At 44.6% G+C, this 17,995-nt stretch overlaps 1 protein-coding gene across 6 annotated transcripts in view; it reads right to left on the bottom strand.

Annotated features, from left to right (window-relative positions):
* The window catches only part of Wdfy3 (WD repeat and FYVE domain containing 3), a 242,464-nt gene that overhangs the window by 28,512 nt on the left and 195,957 nt on the right, over positions 1-17,995 (bottom strand). For 5 of the 6 annotated variants that reach the window (XM_057772666.1, XM_057772669.1, XM_057772671.1 and 2 more), the window contains 10 exons: positions 15,773-15,826; positions 13,624-13,792; positions 10,686-10,849; positions 9,420-9,568; positions 7,157-7,277; positions 6,416-6,501; positions 4,991-5,071; positions 2,672-2,726; positions 2,367-2,486; positions 427-544 (listed from right to left, as the gene is read on the bottom strand). In XM_057772666.1, the coding sequence (XP_057628649.1) occupies positions 427-544; positions 2,367-2,486; positions 2,672-2,726; positions 4,991-5,071; positions 6,416-6,501; positions 7,157-7,277; positions 9,420-9,568; positions 10,686-10,849; positions 13,624-13,792; positions 15,773-15,826 (1,117 nt within the window). The remainder of the gene's footprint in view (positions 1-426; positions 545-2,366; positions 2,487-2,671; positions 2,727-4,990; positions 5,072-6,415; positions 6,502-7,156; positions 7,278-9,419; positions 9,569-10,685; positions 10,850-13,623; positions 13,793-15,772; positions 15,827-17,995) is intronic. The other variant, XM_057772670.1, reaches the window with a different exon arrangement.

Here is a 17,995-nt window from a genome sequence, read left to right as displayed (position 1 = left end):
AAAATGCCTAAATGAAATTAAAGGAAACACAATAAATGAGTGTGTACTTCAGACTAAATATTAGTAGAGACCAAGACAGAGGAGACAGTTTCTTGTCAGGGCTCTGCAGACAGCTTCAAACACCTCAGAGATGGCCACGAACTGGCGTGAAAATCTAATTTTGATTGCAATCACGCGTGTGCAGGTGTGCACACGTAACACACCGGCAGCAATCACGCATGTGCAGGTGTGTACACGTAACACACCAGCAGCAATCACGCATGTGCAGGTGTGCACATGTAACACACCAGCAGCAATCACGCATGTGCAGGTGTGCACACGTAACACACCAGCAGCTTGCAGGCATATTCACAGGTGTCAGACCACTAAACACAGTGTTGACTTTTGAAACCGAAAAGGAAGCCAAAGGCAGAAGGAGTGCCTCACCATTGGGGTCCTCCCAGTCCTTATACCGCTTCTTATACTGGGCCAGCCGTTCGTCCGTCTGTGCGCCCATCGGCTTAGCCAGGTTTCTGAATGTCTTGGGATTAGTAAGATCAACCTCCTGAAATATGAAACAAAACCCATGCTGAGTTACCAGGCGCCCTTCTCAGTGTGGATACAGCAGCTGTGACAGGAGTGACCCTGTCCGTGGGCCGAGTGAAACAACTGCGTGTGCCGTTTACACATCTTACATTAGAGGCAGAGACAACCGCGTGTGTGTGCCGTTTACACATCTTACATTAGAGGCAGAGACAACCGCGTGTGTGTGCCGTTTACACATCTTACATTAGAGGCAGAGGCAACCGCGTGTGTGTGCCGTTTACACATCTTACATTAGAGGCAGAGGCAACCGCGTGTGTGTACCGTTTACACATCTTACATTAGAGGCAGAGGCAACCGCGTGTGTGTGCCGTTTACACATCTTACATTAGAGGCAGAGGCAACCGCGTGTGTGTGCCGTTTACACATCTTACATTAGAGGCAGAGGCAACCGCGTGTGTGTGCCGTTTACACATCTTACATTAGAGGCAGAGGCAACCGCGTGTGTGTGCCGTTTACACATCTTACATTAGAGGCAGAGACAGCTGTGTGTGTGCTGTTTACACATCTTACATTAGAGGCAGGGCTTGCTACTACGCGGCCCCGCTTGACAAATGTTTTGGAGATTATGCATTTCACAGGAAGACACTTGGGATTCCGGTTGTAGGAAGGAAGGTAACAGGGAGATACTTCTTGTTCTTAACAAGGACACAGAAGGACACTGCAGACCAAAAGCTCCCATTTGGAGGATGGAGTCTTTCTAGGTTTCCTCCCGCCCCTTCTACTTCCTTTTACTTCATTCCTCAAGGGGTGTCTGGCAAAGTTGATGGGGGTAGGAGGAAGGGAGAGGCGGGACGCCTCGGCCACTGATGGATGGCAGCATGGAAGAAGGTGTCATCTCTTAAGATGACGTCACAGAGCTGGGGTTGCACCTGTATCAAGAAGTGAGGGGCCTTACTACCTCCGCACAAAAATGCGCTGGTTTTGCTTTCCCAACACTACAATTTGTAATTTAAAATTTTCTTTTTCAGATGAACTGGAATATTTTCACCTCCTGAATCTTTCCCCTTGACCACCCCGTAAAATGTATTCATCCACCCAGCTGAGCCAGCTTCACGCATCAAGTGTGCCTTGGCACGTCTGCTCGGCAGGGCAGGTGCTGTTCTCCCACTAAACCAGCATCTTTCTGAGGACAAAAGCTTCGATTTTTCCAGAATATGACACATAAAATTTTGGATCATTTAGGCAGCTTGATTCTAGCAAGAGACAAGTCAGGTGGATGTCTGACTTTTGAGAGTGACCAATCTTTCTCCTCCTTGCTTAGAAATGCCAATCTTGCCTTACTCCGTTGGCTCCCGCTGCACCAGATCCAGTGTCATCTCCACCAGACAGGAAGTGTCAAGAGACAGAAGTGAGAACAAGTGTTGCATGCCATCGACTTGGAGCCCCAAGTTACGTGAATCCCCCATGCTTCTCAGGAAAGCAGGAAACAGTCCTCCTATGCAGCGGTGATATTTTACAGAAAGGGCCACTCCCACGGTTTTCTAGATAACAACTCAATCTGCAAAGGCAATTTCTGACACTTCCAATGGATGCAAACTGATCAGCACCAAAGGAAACTGAACAGACATGGTGAGCCAGTGCCTAGTACCAAGGAGGGACTCCATTATCTAACCTTTGGTATATTTTATACACCCAATGTACCCACGCTAAATGCCCTCTTGTCTTCCTCATATAGTGCCTGTGCCGATGAGGGAACAGTGGACCGCAAAGAAGCACAGGAGAACTGAAGCTTCCCTCATTTCTGAAAATGTATTACACTCGGGTAATGACTGGACGCTCACCTCGGAGTCATAGTCTGCGAGAATCCAGGGGAAGACGGGGTACTGCATGAGGTCATTGTAGGATCTGCCGGCCAGGGTGTTCAAGTGCATCAAATACTGGAAGTTGCTGATTTCACCTCTCTTAGGAAAGAAAATAAAGGGACACATCTTAGAGTAAGTAATTAGTTTTGCTGTTTGAAATTTTTTATATGCAAAAATTGACATTAAAAAAAGGTTTCCTATAAAAGCAGAATCTCTCCTCTGTGGCTACATTTACAGACCGTGACCTAGGAGGTACACGGAACCTTCTGTGTACTTGTGCTTACCTCCCACCTCTGGGTCACAGACTTCTCTCCAACCAAAGTACTGAGTAATCCAGACCTAAACACAGAAGACAATCAACTGTAGGTCAGAGTTTTCCGTCTGAATAGCTTTCCAGCAGACACATTTCAGTCTCTTGTCTCCAGATCCTTTCCAGCCCACAGAAAGGATCTGTTCATGTGGGCCATGAATCATTTTATAGGACTGTGAGGGGCACTTTGAAACACGAAATAGCTGAAGCAAATGAGAATTCAGAAGTCACAATATACAGCAAGGGAGGCATTTTTTTCTATGAACTGTGTTTCACTATTCATGATTTAACCTTAGTGCCCGGGGATGTAACACAGTGTATACATGTCATTATCCATCATGGGTAAAAGACCTGGAAAACCTTGATCGAATCCAACTTTGTAACCACAGTAGGTATGCAGCTCCTGAAATAAGTGATTGACAGTATGAGAATTTATGACAGGTTAGCATTGCTGCTCTGTCAGAGTGTTATAAAATGCTCTTTAAGGTTATCAGAACTATGCATTAAAAAATCAAGCACTGGTCCAAGAGTCATTGGCTATCCCCTTTATTATCTGAAGGGGAGGTAGATGGCACACCTCAGGTTCGGTGGAACAGGTTCCATTTTCTACATCTATAAAGTCCTTCCACCAGGCAAAGTGAACATGCGGACTAACCCTGGGAAGGACCAGAACATTCCTCAGTACTGAAACGCTCCCCTTCCCGTATTTATGTCGACAACAAAAATGTGTGGAGCTTTTAGGACCTGCTTCTGAGGTTAACAAAAGCACGTACTGAGGATTTTTATTTGCATCTTTTTATTAACTTAATATATTCTAATATGCACAGATTGAAAAGAAAATTCATTTGTAAAAAACTCTATTAAGTTTTTACACCGTGTGTGTGTGTGTGTGTGTGTGTGTGTGTGTGTGATTTATTTAGTCTCACAACACCACTTCTTTCCAGGTGGCCTGTCACAGAATGACTGCAAACAAAGCTGAATGTATGGATTCTTGAAAGGCTGCCGCAACCAGAGGATCCTCTGATTAAAAGGAGCTATGGGGGAGCCCAGAGGCAAGGGTGATGCTGGAGCCATGGGGGAGCTCGGAGGCAAGAGCCGGGGAGTTTAAAGACCAGAGAAAAAAAGAGGAAGGAAGGCTGGGAAATTTGTATAAGTAGAGGTGTAATCAAGACCTCATTATAGAGACATCCCCTGTCAGCTGACGACAAGAACTCAAGGAAAAGTGGGCACACGAGAGGCGTAGCTCAGAGTCAGTTGACAGAGTGCAAGGGTACTCTTAATGAAAGCAAAAAAGCATAATTTAAATCTGAAGTTTTAGTAACTAATGCAGAAAGCTGGTATCTATTCAGTAAATGAAATCAGTCTAAAAAAGGGCAGGATACAAATGGAGAATTTCTTGTGTATCAACTTGGTTTTGTATATCAAAAGCCTTAGTGTAGTGGCATTTCATTTGTATTTTAATAGATAAAGCTTGCCTGAAGATCAGAGAGTAAAACAGCCTCACTGGTCAGCCTTACAGACCAGGCAGAGGTAACACACACCTTTAATCTCAGTAGCCACACAAGTTTGCCACAGAAACTGGGTGGTGCACACCTTTAATCCCAGTCCTAGAGAGGATTATAAAATGGGAGGAGACAGCTCTCAGACACAGTCTCATTCGGAGATTCCTGGAGGCAGAATCACCATTTCAGACTGAGGTGGCTGACTGCTTTTCAAATCTTTAGGCTGAACCCCAATTTCTGTCTCTGAGTTTTTATTAATCTTGCATCACCTTAGAACTTATATACTTCACTTTTTGATAGACATTTTATACACTCAAAACAAAGTGTTCTTAGCCGGGCGGTGGTGGCGCACGCCTTTCCCAGCACTCGGGAGGCAGAGGCAGGCGGATCTCTGTGAGTTCGAGGCGAGCCTGGTCTATAAGAGCTAGTTCCAGGACAGGAACCAAAAGCTACGGAGAAACCCTGTCTCGAAAAATCACACACACACACACACACACACAAAAAAAAAAAAACCCAACCAAAAACAACAACAACAACAACAACAAAAAAGTGTTCTTTAGAAAACCTGGAAAAGGTCCCATCAGAAAGTCAGAGAATGCTTTATACATCTGATGAATACTAAAGTTATATTTCCAAAGAGAGCTTGGAGAAATATTCACATACAGCACTAAATGAAATAATAAAAGCCTGTATTCTGAGAATTCAAGTTTTTAAACACCAAATAATTCTCTCTAGATATAAGTCACCTTGAATTCACAAAGAAATGATTTGAGCATCAACACATGGCTTACCCTTGTTCCACACTGGTGTTTGGTCTCTGACCGGAGACAGACTCTGAGCTGTCAGTGAGAGATGGCACAACTGCCAGGAACCTAAAAAATTTAAAAGTGCGAATGAAGTCTCAGTGGGGGCCACATGGAGCCCTGGAAACAAGGGCAATCCCCATATCTTTACTGCGCCTGACCCTGTGACCAGGATGCTGACACAGAGGCCCACAGCACCTGTACTGTCACATGAAGTGGGGAAGGGGAAACTGAGTCAATAAATGAAGTGCTAATGAGTGTCTGCAACTAAGTAGTCACCTGACAGTAGGCAAGACATGGCCAAACTAATGTTAACAGACATCACTAACTGAACGGGACATGCAAGGTGCAACTTTGTGCACTACTGTTAGCTTTTGCAGAGTTGCTCGTGACATCAGTATATGTCTCAGATCTCAAAGAAGAGTTGGAGGGGAAGCCAGGAGAGGATGTGGACCTTGAGCCTGCCGTGCATAAAGACATTTCTGAAGGAAAGACAAACGCATCTCTCCCAGCACCCCACAGTTGTGCAGGTTGAACTGCGTTGCCTCCGCAATGGCTAAGTCAGATGAGTGGGGGGGGGTGTCACTTGGTCAGCCCTCTCACAGGAAAGGAGTCTAGGGACTGTATTTAAACAACATGTTATTTCTGTGCCACACACAAGTCTTCTGCTATCTACAGTTTTAGTTTCTGTCATTTAGTTACCTATGGTCAAATAAAGAACATAAAAAATGGTTCAAAAATATTAAATGAAAAACTCCAGAAATAACTTTTAGATGTTATAACTGATCAGCAGTTTTAGCAGCTATGCTACTTTTTCAACAATGAAGGCATTCAACTTCTTTTCCAGGGCTGTAAAGACTCTCAAGAGGATCCTGTTTCTACAGGAACTCATTCTGGAGCCCCACAGAAAGGTAAGGAGAAAGGTGGAACTTTTAGAACCCCAAAGTATTACTTTTCAACTTTTACTTGATTTATTATTATCGTGTATATGTATGTACACCGCATGTGAGAAGGCACACGTGTGGAGGCCAAAGGGACAGCCGTGGAGCTGCTTCTCTTCTACATTTTGTGGGTTCTGGGCTTCAGGATCAAGTGCTTTTACAACTGTCAAAGGCTATTTAATCACAAAGTCTGAGATTTAAAAAACAATGCTTTAGTGGACTGGAGAGATGGGTCAGTTCTCACTCTAAGTCACCAGAAGGGAGACAAGCTATTTCAGGAAGGAACTGGCACCATCCTAAACTAGGAGGAGGAATCCCATTTCAAGAGGCTGGGAAATAAAAAGAACACTACAAAGACATCGACTCACTGGCCTGGAGTCTGGATTTTAAGCAGCTAGCAGAACAGGCTGCCAATGGCCCCCCTCCCATTTCTTCCCACAACAGTGTATAAGGGATTCCTCATGAACGAGACCTTTGGTAGACTTTATTCCGAATTCCCTTTTGAAAAGCCAGGAGGTAATTCCGTCCATCCCCAGAGAAAACTTCAACAGCGATAGGCTGAAATGGTTAGAGAAAAATAAATTATGAAACAGACCATAACAAACACACCAACTTCCCCACCGTGAAGCCCTACAAGGTTGATGAATTTCTCCACTGGAAAATATTTTAGACTCATGAATCCTCTGTACATTAAGCCATGGGATCAAAGAATTTTCTTTCTTTCTTTTGGTTTTTTTGAGACAGGGTTTCTCTGTAGCTTTGGAGCCTGTCCTAAAACTAGCTCTTGTAGACAGGCTGGCCTCAAACTCACAGAGATCCGCCTGCCTCTGCCTCCTGAGTGCTGGGATTAAAGGCATGAGCTACCACTGCCCGGCTACTGGAATTTTCCTATTCTTCTCAAAATTAAAGAGATCTTTAAAAAGAAAATGATAAATAGTAACTTAAAGATTCTGTTCCTAAAATGACGAGGATGTATTTTTTACATGAAAGGACAGAATGTGCACTTGAAGACTAGAGAGAGATGCACAGTGGAGGTGCAGGAGAACTCAGACTGTTTAAGGAGACACAGATGCATCCTAAGGGCCATGACCCTTGGGTTCCAAGTCTCCAAGGAGCAGTGTGGATGCTGCAGTTATCACCATACCGATCCATTTAAAATAATACATTTTCGGACCAAGAATGAGGGGAAACATTTAGTGGGTCACCAACTCACCTGCAGGAGGTACCTCCTTTTATGCACCTCCTTAATGTCTTCATATGCAAAAATGCTGCATGTTCTCTTGAGTTGACTGGGGCCTTGTCTGGCTCCCCGAGGGATAATCGGCTCATGCATACTATGAGTAGCCAAGAGAAAAGGGAGCAAACAAAACACAACAGTAGGTGGATAAACTCATTGATTAATGAAGCAGACGCCATTTCCAACACAGGGCCAGGAGGGGAGACAACATACAGAATTTCCAGCTAGAAATGTGGTTAGGAGAGCACTCTACTGCCTCCTGTGAACAAGGAAACCCCTTTCGAAGAGTTTATTTTTGTTGGACCAACCTTTCTATTAAGCAGTTGGACAGGGTCTAAGCCAATAACATATGTTTAATTTCTTTCCAAAGCAGAATAAAAAGACTTAAAACATTTTAATATAAATCTAACTTTATATGAGGAGTTACAAAACATGGCTTCATTTTATTTTTCAAGAATCATAAAACATGATTACAAAGGTTTTTTTTTTTTTTTTTTTTTTTTTTGGTTTTTTCGAGACAGAGTTTCTCTGTGGTTTTGGAGCCTGTCCTGGAACTAGCTCTTGTAGACCAGGCTGGTCTCGAACTCACAGAGATCCACCTGCCTCTGCCTCCCAAGTGCTGGGATTAAAGGCGTGCGCCACCACCGCCCAGCCTACAAAGGTTTTTTTGTTTTTATTTTTTATACAGAAGAGGGGCTCATTAGAGTCATAGCTTGGCCGAGACTGTTGAAGAAAGCAATTATTTGCGATATCCTCTAGCAATGCAGAGGCCCTGTCTCATTAACTGTAGTATTAGGTGCTCAGAATGCTGAAGAGGAGACAAAAGCCCACATGTGTGTTCTGGCCACTTAGTGCTCTAGTACCTACAATGACCCCATGACTGGGGGAAGGAAAGGAAGATGGAAAAGAGCCCAGCTAGTCATCCCATGTGGGCTCTGGTTACCCTACTTCCAGGACACTCAAAGTACAGGGTTGGGTTGGTCTTTTATTAAAGAGTGTAGTTTCTGTATGTGCTCTTACCACCGTATGCACATGTGTAGGGTGTATATACATGTGTGCAATGTGTCTAGGTGAGTACATGTGTAGCATGTAAATGCATGCTGGAGCACAGGCACGTACGTATGTCTAAGTGTGTAATTGTGTAGCTTGTATATGCATGTGTGTATACTGGTGCACAGGCATGTGCTCATATGTCTAGGTGTATCCATGTGTAGCATGTATATGCATGCTAGTACACAAGCACGTGCGTATGTCTAAGTGTGTACATGTGTAGCGTGTATATGCACGTGTGTATGCTGGTACACAGGCATGTGCTTATGTCTAAGTGTGTACATGTATAGCGTGTTTTTGCACGTGTGTACGCTGGTGCACAGGCATAAGCGGAGGACTTCAGGTGCTGAATCGCTCTGAGACAAGGAACACAGCTAGTGGCCATGAATCCCTAGCAATTTCCCTAGCTTGGTCCCCACAGCACTGGGGTAACAGGTGCCTGTGTGGCCATGCTTGTGTTTGTCATGTGGGTTCAGGGCATCTCAATTCAGGCTCTCATGCTCCAGCACCAAGCGCCTTTACCCTTCCAGCCATCTCTCCACTCTGCATCAATGACTTCACCAGTGATCTCACAATTCAGAATGAACCTCTGTCAGCTCGCCACAGTTAGAGCCATCTGGGAAGAGAGTCTCAGTGGTGCAAACATGTCTGTAAGAGTGGTCTGTGGGGAATTTTCTTGATTTCTGTGGGCAGTGCCATCCCCTGGGCAGGTGGGTGGTCCTAGGTTGTATAAGAAAGCAGGCTGAGTGAGCCTTGGGGAGAAAGCCAATAACAGCACTCCTCCATGGTTCCTGCCCTGTCCTCCATGGTTCCTGCCCTGACTTCCCTCAGGGAGGGATCTGGACAGGGAAACTTAAGGCAAATTAACTCTTTCCTCCCCAAACTGCTTTTTCTGGCGATACTGTTTATCACAGAAAGAGAACAAGTAACTAAAACACCAGGCTAACAATGACTGTAACTTGGTATCCAATGCTCATAATGGAAAGACATAAAATGCAATTATCATTTGATGAACAAGAACTCCCCGCCCCCCCTTTTTTTAGTGGAAATGACAGTATTGGCCAGAGGCACACACAAACTGAGAGATAAAGTTACTTAGGACACAGGCTTGGGATTAAAAAGAAATAACACAAACATTTTCTGTCATCTAAAGGCAGCTTTACCTATGTCTCTTCATTCATTTACTTACTTTGGAGGTAAAGTTTCAATGTCTCTTATTTCCCTGGTTGCTGTCATGGTAAATCCATCAATCACATAAAAGTGCTCTTTCCCAAACAGCAGTAGCCCCTCACTGGTGTCCAGGCCCTGGACGCGAGCACAGCGGTACATGTGTTGAATCTACAAAGAAAGTCACAAATAATCTTTCTTTTAACTTTAAAAAATTTTTTGTTGTTGTTGACTAATTTCTCTCTTTTGTTACTGTTACAGTAAGCCCCAAGCTAAACATATTAAACCCAAGAAACAGCCTACACTCAATTCTACCTGCAGATGCCTTCAGCGACAGGAGACAAGTGTTCACCCACATCACCCATTTAAGCCCACACCCCATTTAGGAGTCATCTCTTATGCCAGGTGCATCTAGGGAGGCAGAAGCAGGCGAATCTCTGAGTTCGAGGCCAGCCTGGTCTACATGGAGAGTTCCAGGACAGCCAGGACCCTGCCTCAAAACACCTTTCTTCCTATAGCTAATCACTGCAGGAAGGTTTGTGCGTCTGTTATGATTGAAGTCATATAAGGTGATGGGATGTGGATAAGAAACAGTGCCTGAGTATAAGCACACACCAGGAAGAGAAGATGCAGGAGCAAATGATTATAATAAGGGACTAGCTGATAGCTATTAGGCAGTCTGCAGGCCCAGGGGGAGGGGCACCTAAGTGAGGCTGAGCAGGCAAGTGTCCTCATGTAGGCTACAGACTTCTAGACTAATGACACACAGATGTTACTAGCTGGAACCCTTATGGTGAAGGGGAGTGGGGGGAGCTGTCAGAAGAAACAGCATGAGCAAAGTTCAGAGCTAAAACCATGGTGCATGCAATGAGTGCAGCGTGCATGCTGCAGCAGACGCTCAGGCTGTGGCAGGCGCTCAGGCTACAAGCAGTGGAGTAGGCAGAACCGAGGAGGCAGACAGCTTCCTGTGTGTGAGGGAGAACGGAGTGAATACAAGCGGGAGGTGAGGGCACTGATCAGCTGGTACAGTTTGCATGATGACCACAGTGATGGAGACGCAGAGGGGAAGGCATATCATGGCGGGGACAGCAGGATGGCTTGTCTGCAGACTGACCAGACCTGCAGAGAGTGTGGTCTAAGGGTGGGGCCATGAACTCCATTTCTGATGAGTCTGCACTGTGGAGTGCAGGACGGCCAGAACCCTCAGTCGCCCTGCGCCTGCGCTCTCTTGCACCTTGTCTTTGGCTACTACTTCAACACACTCGCTCCTCAGAAGCACACACAGTACCTTTTCTCCTTCCTCCAACAGGCGCAGCAAGGTGGCATTGTCTGTCTTCTCCTCCTCTTCTATGGAGCTGCTCTCAGCGATCTGGTCTTGTAGCTGCTCCTGGGTCTCCTCATCGCCTCCATCAGGTGCAGACCGAGAGCGCTTCAGGGGAGGCTTCACCAGGCCTGCAGTGCAGAAACCAACAGGGTCACGTGGGGAACAGTTTAGTTCCAGAGTCGGTTATGGGTCAGGTGGCCTTCACAGGCCCATGGGCTAAAGCCTTAGGATGGTGCTGGGGATTTTTAGGATGGTGGAATTTTTAGAGTGAGCCCAGTGGGAAAAATTAGGTCATCAGGAGATGTACCCCAGGAGGGGATATTTAGACACTTCCTATCTGTTTTGTGGCTGCATGAGGTGAGCAGCTTTGCTCTCCTGCGTGGTACCTGCGGTCTTGCGACAGACCTCAAAAACGGCAGCAGCCACGACAGGAGACTCTGAAACCTCTGCTCTGAGTTTACTCGTCATGTGTTGTCACGGCAGAGAAGGCTACTCACACACAGTCTGTGTTATACATCTCCAGAAAGAGAATGCTGGAGAGCACAGGCCTGCAGCAGTGTTCCAGGGTCAGCAGCAAAGGCTTGGGAATTCAACCCTGCATGACTCCGGGAAATTATCTGCCTTTTGTGCACCACGGTTTTCTCCATTATAGAACTGGGGAGGAGTCTACCTAGCTCAGAGGTTTGTTGGAGGGCTAAATTTGGTAATGACTGTAAAGTCTTGGGACCATGATCACACATAGTCAATTCTCCGGGAAGTCGGATGATGGCAACAAACAGCTAGCGTAAGTAGTGGCAAGAACGTGCTGTTTGTCTGAGTAGCACGGGGGAGGCTCTGTGAGTGAACGGCTAACGACAGTCCCTGCTACACACATGGGGACGGCATACTACACGCATTATAACTCAGAGGGCTCAGGGAGACCATGCCAACCCTCACCCAAAGTAGCAATGTGATTCTTCATGAATGAAATTCATCAAACAATGGGTCACAAGGAACAGGAATAGAACTCTTTTTAACAGCACAGGAACAGATGAACTAAAATTAAGAAATACTTTACTGCTCGTACTTGGATAATGTCAAGAAAAATCACATTTGAAGAAATAAAAATCAGTGAGATCCTAAAATATTAGATGTTCTCAAAAATGTACTATAAATCACAGTGTCTTCATATTAGCTGTGCCATCAAAGTGACAGTGGACTTGTTACCAACACTGCTCTAGCATTCGCCGAACGCTAATGACCAGGGCTCTGGCTTGCTTTGAGAAGACACGGCCCAGTGTGAGCAAGCAGGAGAGACGAAGCCCACAGAGAAACCCATGAAAGGAAGTCCTCCTGGTGGCATTATTTCAAGTTAATGCATCACGACCTCCAACTCTACAGCTAGAATAACTTGTTGCATACAATAGTAACGACATTGATATTTGTGATTTGAGCTAATTCCAGAGATTAAAAAAAAAAAATGAAGCTTGAGACAACAGCCTGAAGCCAGGCCATGTGACTAACTGCAGGCTAAGCTTGGCTTATTCTTAGGAACATGGGCTTAGACCCTGCCCATGGTCTGGCAGCGTGAACAGACACAGAGCTGAGTCCTCTGCTCAGCTGCAATTTGATTCTATGAGTATCTAGAACAAAAGGAAGACCTACTGTGTATAGAATCCACGGGTTAATCCGTTGTTTCCACTGTTTTAGAGTGTCACTTAGTGAAGTTGAGGGCACCACAAGAAAGAATATATGTGTTTTAAGGGAAAGAGAAAAAGTAATACTATTAGATTTGCTTTCTGTTGACATGAACATGAGCTATTAGTTTTAAATCCATGGGATGTGAGGTTTAGTTTTCTTTTTTTAAATTAATTTTAAGTGTTTTGTCTGCATGCCCACAGGGGCTGGAAGAGAGTGTCAGATCTGCTAGAAGTGAATTTACAGACAGTTGTTAGCCACGGTGTGTGCTGGAACTCAAATGTGTCCTCTGGAAGAACAGCCAGAGCTCTTAGCCACTCAGCCATCTTTCCGCCACTGAAGCATAGTTTTAATTTAGTGACAACTTTAATATTAAATTTTAATCTACTTGCTTTCAATTTTAAAACTTTTAATTCAAAGTTCTTAATTTATACTTTAGGGCTTAGTGTTGGAAAATGAAAATATTTTTGAGTTTGTAGTCATTCAGACACTTTAAAAAACTGAAAACAAAGGCTTATGGATCCTTTCGCTTTAGGAACGTGCCAATGGCATAAGAGGAATGGAAACTGGGGCTGGAGAAGGGTTCCGGGGGTACAGTGTCTGCTAAGCCAGCGTGAGAACCCGAACGACTGGCAGCACATGTGTGTAAAGCGGGGGTAATGTTGCACACGTGTAACCCCAGAACCGGTGTAGCTGAGACAGAAGCATTCCCAGGACTTGCTGGCCAGTCAGCCTAACAGAACTAGCGAGCTACAGGCCAATGAGAGAGAGCTCAGAGAGCAAGGTGGAAGACTTCTGAGAAGCTACGTCTCTGGATTACCCGGGGCTTCCATGTGCATGAGCACACATGTGTGCTTGTGCCACACATAACTATGTATATGGGCACACTTACACATCACACAAAATGAAAATCTCTGCCTTGAGAAAACTTACAAATTTAAAAGAGAATCAAGTTTCTCTGAGTGTTTTGTGAAATACAATCAAAACCTATTGAGCTAATGACTATAAACCATGAGCTAATGACTACAAACCTTACCTATCTATAGGGAATAGAGACAGTCTCTTCAGTTCTCATCCACACATCAGCCTTTCAGTTGCGGTGGTCAAGTATCTATGGACATGTTTATAGTTGGCCCTCCTGTCTGCAATGCTCATATTTACATGTGAAGTCACATGGAAGGAAGGCTCCAAATGATTTGAAATCAAATTCAAAGAGAAGGCTGACCTTTGACCTTGGCGATGGTGTCTTCTCCATGCTCTGGTTCTTGCTGGGTGGCTTCCCCTTCAGAACTCTCTACGATAGCATCCTGAACAATGCCTGGGTTCCCAGAGGCCAGGCGTAAGTAGTATTCTTTACTGTCATAGCTTATAGCTCTTCTGTACCGAGCCGGTTTCTAAGAAATAACAACAGAAAATGACTCAGAGTTATTTTCAACCAGTACAACACAAGCTTGTGAGGGGTTCTCTGTGTTCCTATAGTTTAGGGGCTATTGTGTAGACTAAGTGAATAAACACTGAATATACAGACTTCCAGGTTATGTGGCTCCATCAAAAACTCCACAGTTTGTAAGGTGACACATATTGAAAATACTGGTAGTTTTGTCCTTCCCAAGAGAAAGAGACCATGTTTAACCAAATAGCATTTCTGGGCTGGTGCGGTTCCCTGTCAGTTCTGGATCTGCTGACCTTCTGGGACAGCAGAGGAGAGCATGTCCGTTATGAAGGACCCTGGGCTGCAACTTGGGTTGAACCAACCAGACTGAAAGCAGTATATTAATTATAGACACATCAGGGAAAAAGTTAGTGATGTCTGTCAGAGGAGACGGAAGGGCGCTCGTTCACTGGGGACAATCTCAAGTGCTTACTTCGGGAGCTTGCAGGACCCTAAACACAGCCAGCACCTGCCACCTCTGCATCACTAGGCACAGAAGACACCTTCAACACTAGGTGGCACTCTCTGGCTGGCCTGCAAGATGAGCTGGTCTGTAGTACTGTCTGGCACTATTTGGAAACATAACTATAGAACTGATAAGACTTAATTCTGATGAAGAAATGAATACCTAGAGATATAAGGGAAGATTCAATATTCTGGATATAGTGGGACATTTCTTTCACAGAATCATCTTTATTCTAAAATGGCTTTTCCAATTGACCTAAACTTGCTTTCCTTCTTAAAATTACATACAAGGAGAAAGCAATGGCTCAAAATCTTTAAAAATGTCTATGAATAATGACTGCTAAAACCCAGACTTTGAAGACTCCAAACATGCTCCCCCTCAGACAGCATTTCGGTTCTCCTTTGTTATAAGTATGATATTCAATCTTTTTTTTTTAATCCTATTTTTTTCACATTCTTTTTCACATTCTTGTAACTGATTTCCAACTAAAGCGGAAAGCAGGTACCTGGGTGGTGAGATACTTAGGCTAAAATACTAAAAGGATTTCCAGACATGCGATACCTAACTGAAGACATAATGCCCTTCTTTTAATTTCAGGTGTGGAGCCGGGTCACTGAGATCTGTGAGCAAACTGAGGAGGGGGCTATGCAGACGGGTGTGGGGGGGAAACATGGCACAACTCTGGAAAATATCAAAGGATGTGGAGTGATCTCACAGGAATGGGAAGTCGAGCTGACGGGCAACCTAACAAGGGAAATGGCGTGTTCCATTTAAATGAGATGAAGACAAGAAACTTAGCCCCTTTATGGCATTCTCTATGAAGCAAAATGATCATATTCAACTCTAAATTGCTTATACGTCACTGAGACAGAAAGACCCACTTAGTAGACAGCTAGTAACCGGAGTATCACCGCCAAAACTACAATGTTTTCAAAGATGATATGATAGCATAGTTAGTGATGGGCAAAATAATGGATTAATGGATGTAGATTTGGCTACTGACTCTTTCCAGAATGTGTTGAGGTACATTTCTATATCTATATTGAAAGTACTGAACCTTTTTAGAAAACAAACAAACAAAAAAAGAAAAATACATGCCAATTAAAAAAGTGATCATACGCTTTGTTTTTAGATTAATTTCTTATGACTAGAAAGCAATTTAATTGGGATAGTCTTGCATTCTCAGCATTTAAAATAATTACAGTATATTTAAAAAGCCGAGGGTGCCCGCCTGCCCATCACTAACATGCCTCATAACGGGTTAGTCACGCGTGAAGCAGCACACGCTGGGTCAGGTGACAGCCCCGCCTGTTAGTGAGCAGCAAAAAGTCCCTGCCATGAGCGCAGAGCAGCTGAGGAAGGGGAGAAGTCTCCACCCCAGGGACCTCACGGGCTGTAAAGTTAGTCACTAGTCTACCGTGCACTAAGAACAAAGCCCCAGTGGTCTGCAGTCCTTTGCAGTAATCAGTGTTTTACCTTCTGGGCAATGACATCATCGGGAGCCTCGGGTTGTTTACTTGGGATCTCAGACTGAAAACAGGGTATTAAGTATAGACACATCAGGGGGGAAAAAGCATATAAAGATATCAAAACCAAAATTTTCTTGAGGACCATAAGACATACAGAGGATGTACTCAACTCAAAGGGAATTAACATGACCTACTCGGCCACTTACACAAGCACTGAGCTTATACGGTTACTTCCTCGCTGACCAAAGAGCAGGGTTTTAAAATAAAATTTAAACATACCAAAGTTTCAGTGCCCTGAACAGACAGACATAAAAATTGCAAAACAAAACTTCAGCAGTGCTGTTATCATGGATGACTTCAAAAGAATACACACACACACACACACACACACACACACTCACGCCAAGAAACAACCTTGTGCACATTTCTTCCCCCACATCCCCTAAGTCTGTGCTGTAACAACACACGTGATTTACTTTGTCATCTACATCTCTGTACACACAACCAGGGCTGACTGGTTGACATCCACCCTGCTACGGAAGCCCAGCCACAGGTTCCCTGCTTTCTAGTCAGCAGCAGGGAAAGCCACCAGGGGAAGGCCGGCTGTGTCATCAGCCCCAACAGCAGCTTTTCTGGAAAGAATTTTAGAAGAATTAACAATCACCTAATGGACAAGAGGCAATTCTGCTGAGGGCCTGGTGTAGTTTCTATGCAGAAACAGCCGGCTACAGGGAGGAAGCAGCAGTTACAGGGAGGAAACAGTCGGCTACAGGGAGGAAACAGTTGGCTACAGGGAGGAAACAGTTGGCTACAGGGAGGAAACAGTTGGCTACAGGGAGGAAACAGTTGGCTACAGGGAGGAAACAGTTGGCTACAGGGAGGAAACAGTTGGCTACAGGGAGGAAACAGACGGCTACAGGGAGGAAGCAGCAGTTACAGGGAGGAAACAGTCGGCTACAGGGAGGAAACAGTTGCTACAGGGAGGAAACAGTTGGCTACAGGGAGGAAACAGACGGCTACAGGGAGGAAGCAGCCAGTTACAGGAGGAAGGAAGCCGCTGGCTACTAGAGGAAGCCGCCAGCAGCACTTCCCAGTGGCCCTGCTCTCCAGGACTCCTGTCTGAGGATCCTCTCTTACTCTCCCTTGGCAGAGCAGACCCTGAGGGAACTTCCAAGCACTTCACATGGCTTCCGGGACTCGAGCACTTCACAAAAAATTAAGCAAGTGACTCACTACAGAGCCTTGTAAAATAAATGGTCGTATTCAGACCTCGGGAGGGGTCTGGTATGGGAGACAGTTGCCAAAACCCACTGAGATGGCCAAAAGGGAAGTAAATGCTTTCTGTTTCCAGGTTTTTAAGACAGGGTCTCATTCCCAAGCCCTGGCAGGTGGAAATTCACTATGTAGATTACAGTGGCTCCAAAATCAAGATAATCCTCGGGCCTGTGGTTCCCAAATACTGGAGAGGACTGAGGCACCCTACCCAGCAGTAAGAAAAACCCACTTTAATTTTAAAATTTTAAAAGTTCTTAAAATTCAACCGTGAGAAAGGAGGTTAAGTGTGTTGTAACTTAGGGTATGATGACCGAGTAAAGGCCCTTAGCTTGACCCTAACGTCTGTGAACGTCTGTGACTACAAGATTACCCTGATAAAAACTTATGATACTGAACCCAAATTAATAATAAGCAGAACTGTTTTAACATGTGCTCAATATTGAAATTAATAAAAAGAAAAACCCTACAGGACAGTTTATGATAAATACAACAAGATGGACCAATCACCATTGTCCAGACAAACTCTGCCTGTTCTACTGCAGAGCCCCAGGCAGAGGTGTGTGAAGAGTCCAGAAATGAATGGCAAACACGACCAGGATACCAACAAAGTGTTATTACCTCAATTTCCTTTTACATAGAAAAACTATAATAAATTATTTATCATCATCATTATTATTATTATTATGGTTACAGAAATCTACTTTTCTCACTTAAAATTTCTAGAAAATAATTTTATACTTTTTAACTTTACTATCTCTTAAACATGCTGGAGATGGACTGTCCCACATGAGCCGTTTAGTTTCGAATCCTAGAAGAGCGACATGAAAACACAGAGGCAGCTACCAGAGTCATTAGTCAGGAAAGAAAATGTAGACTAGGTCAGCTTCCTGCCTGGCACTACCCCATGCTCATGCATGTGCAGCTCGTACTTACCACGCTGATGTTTGCAAAGAAC

The sequence above is a fragment of the Chionomys nivalis genome, chromosome 6, assembly GCF_950005125.1.
Source record: "Chionomys nivalis chromosome 6, mChiNiv1.1, whole genome shotgun sequence".
NCBI classification, from domain to species: Eukaryota; Metazoa; Chordata; class Mammalia; order Rodentia; family Cricetidae; genus Chionomys; species Chionomys nivalis.
This window is presented reverse-complemented; position numbering and strand designations above follow the sequence as displayed.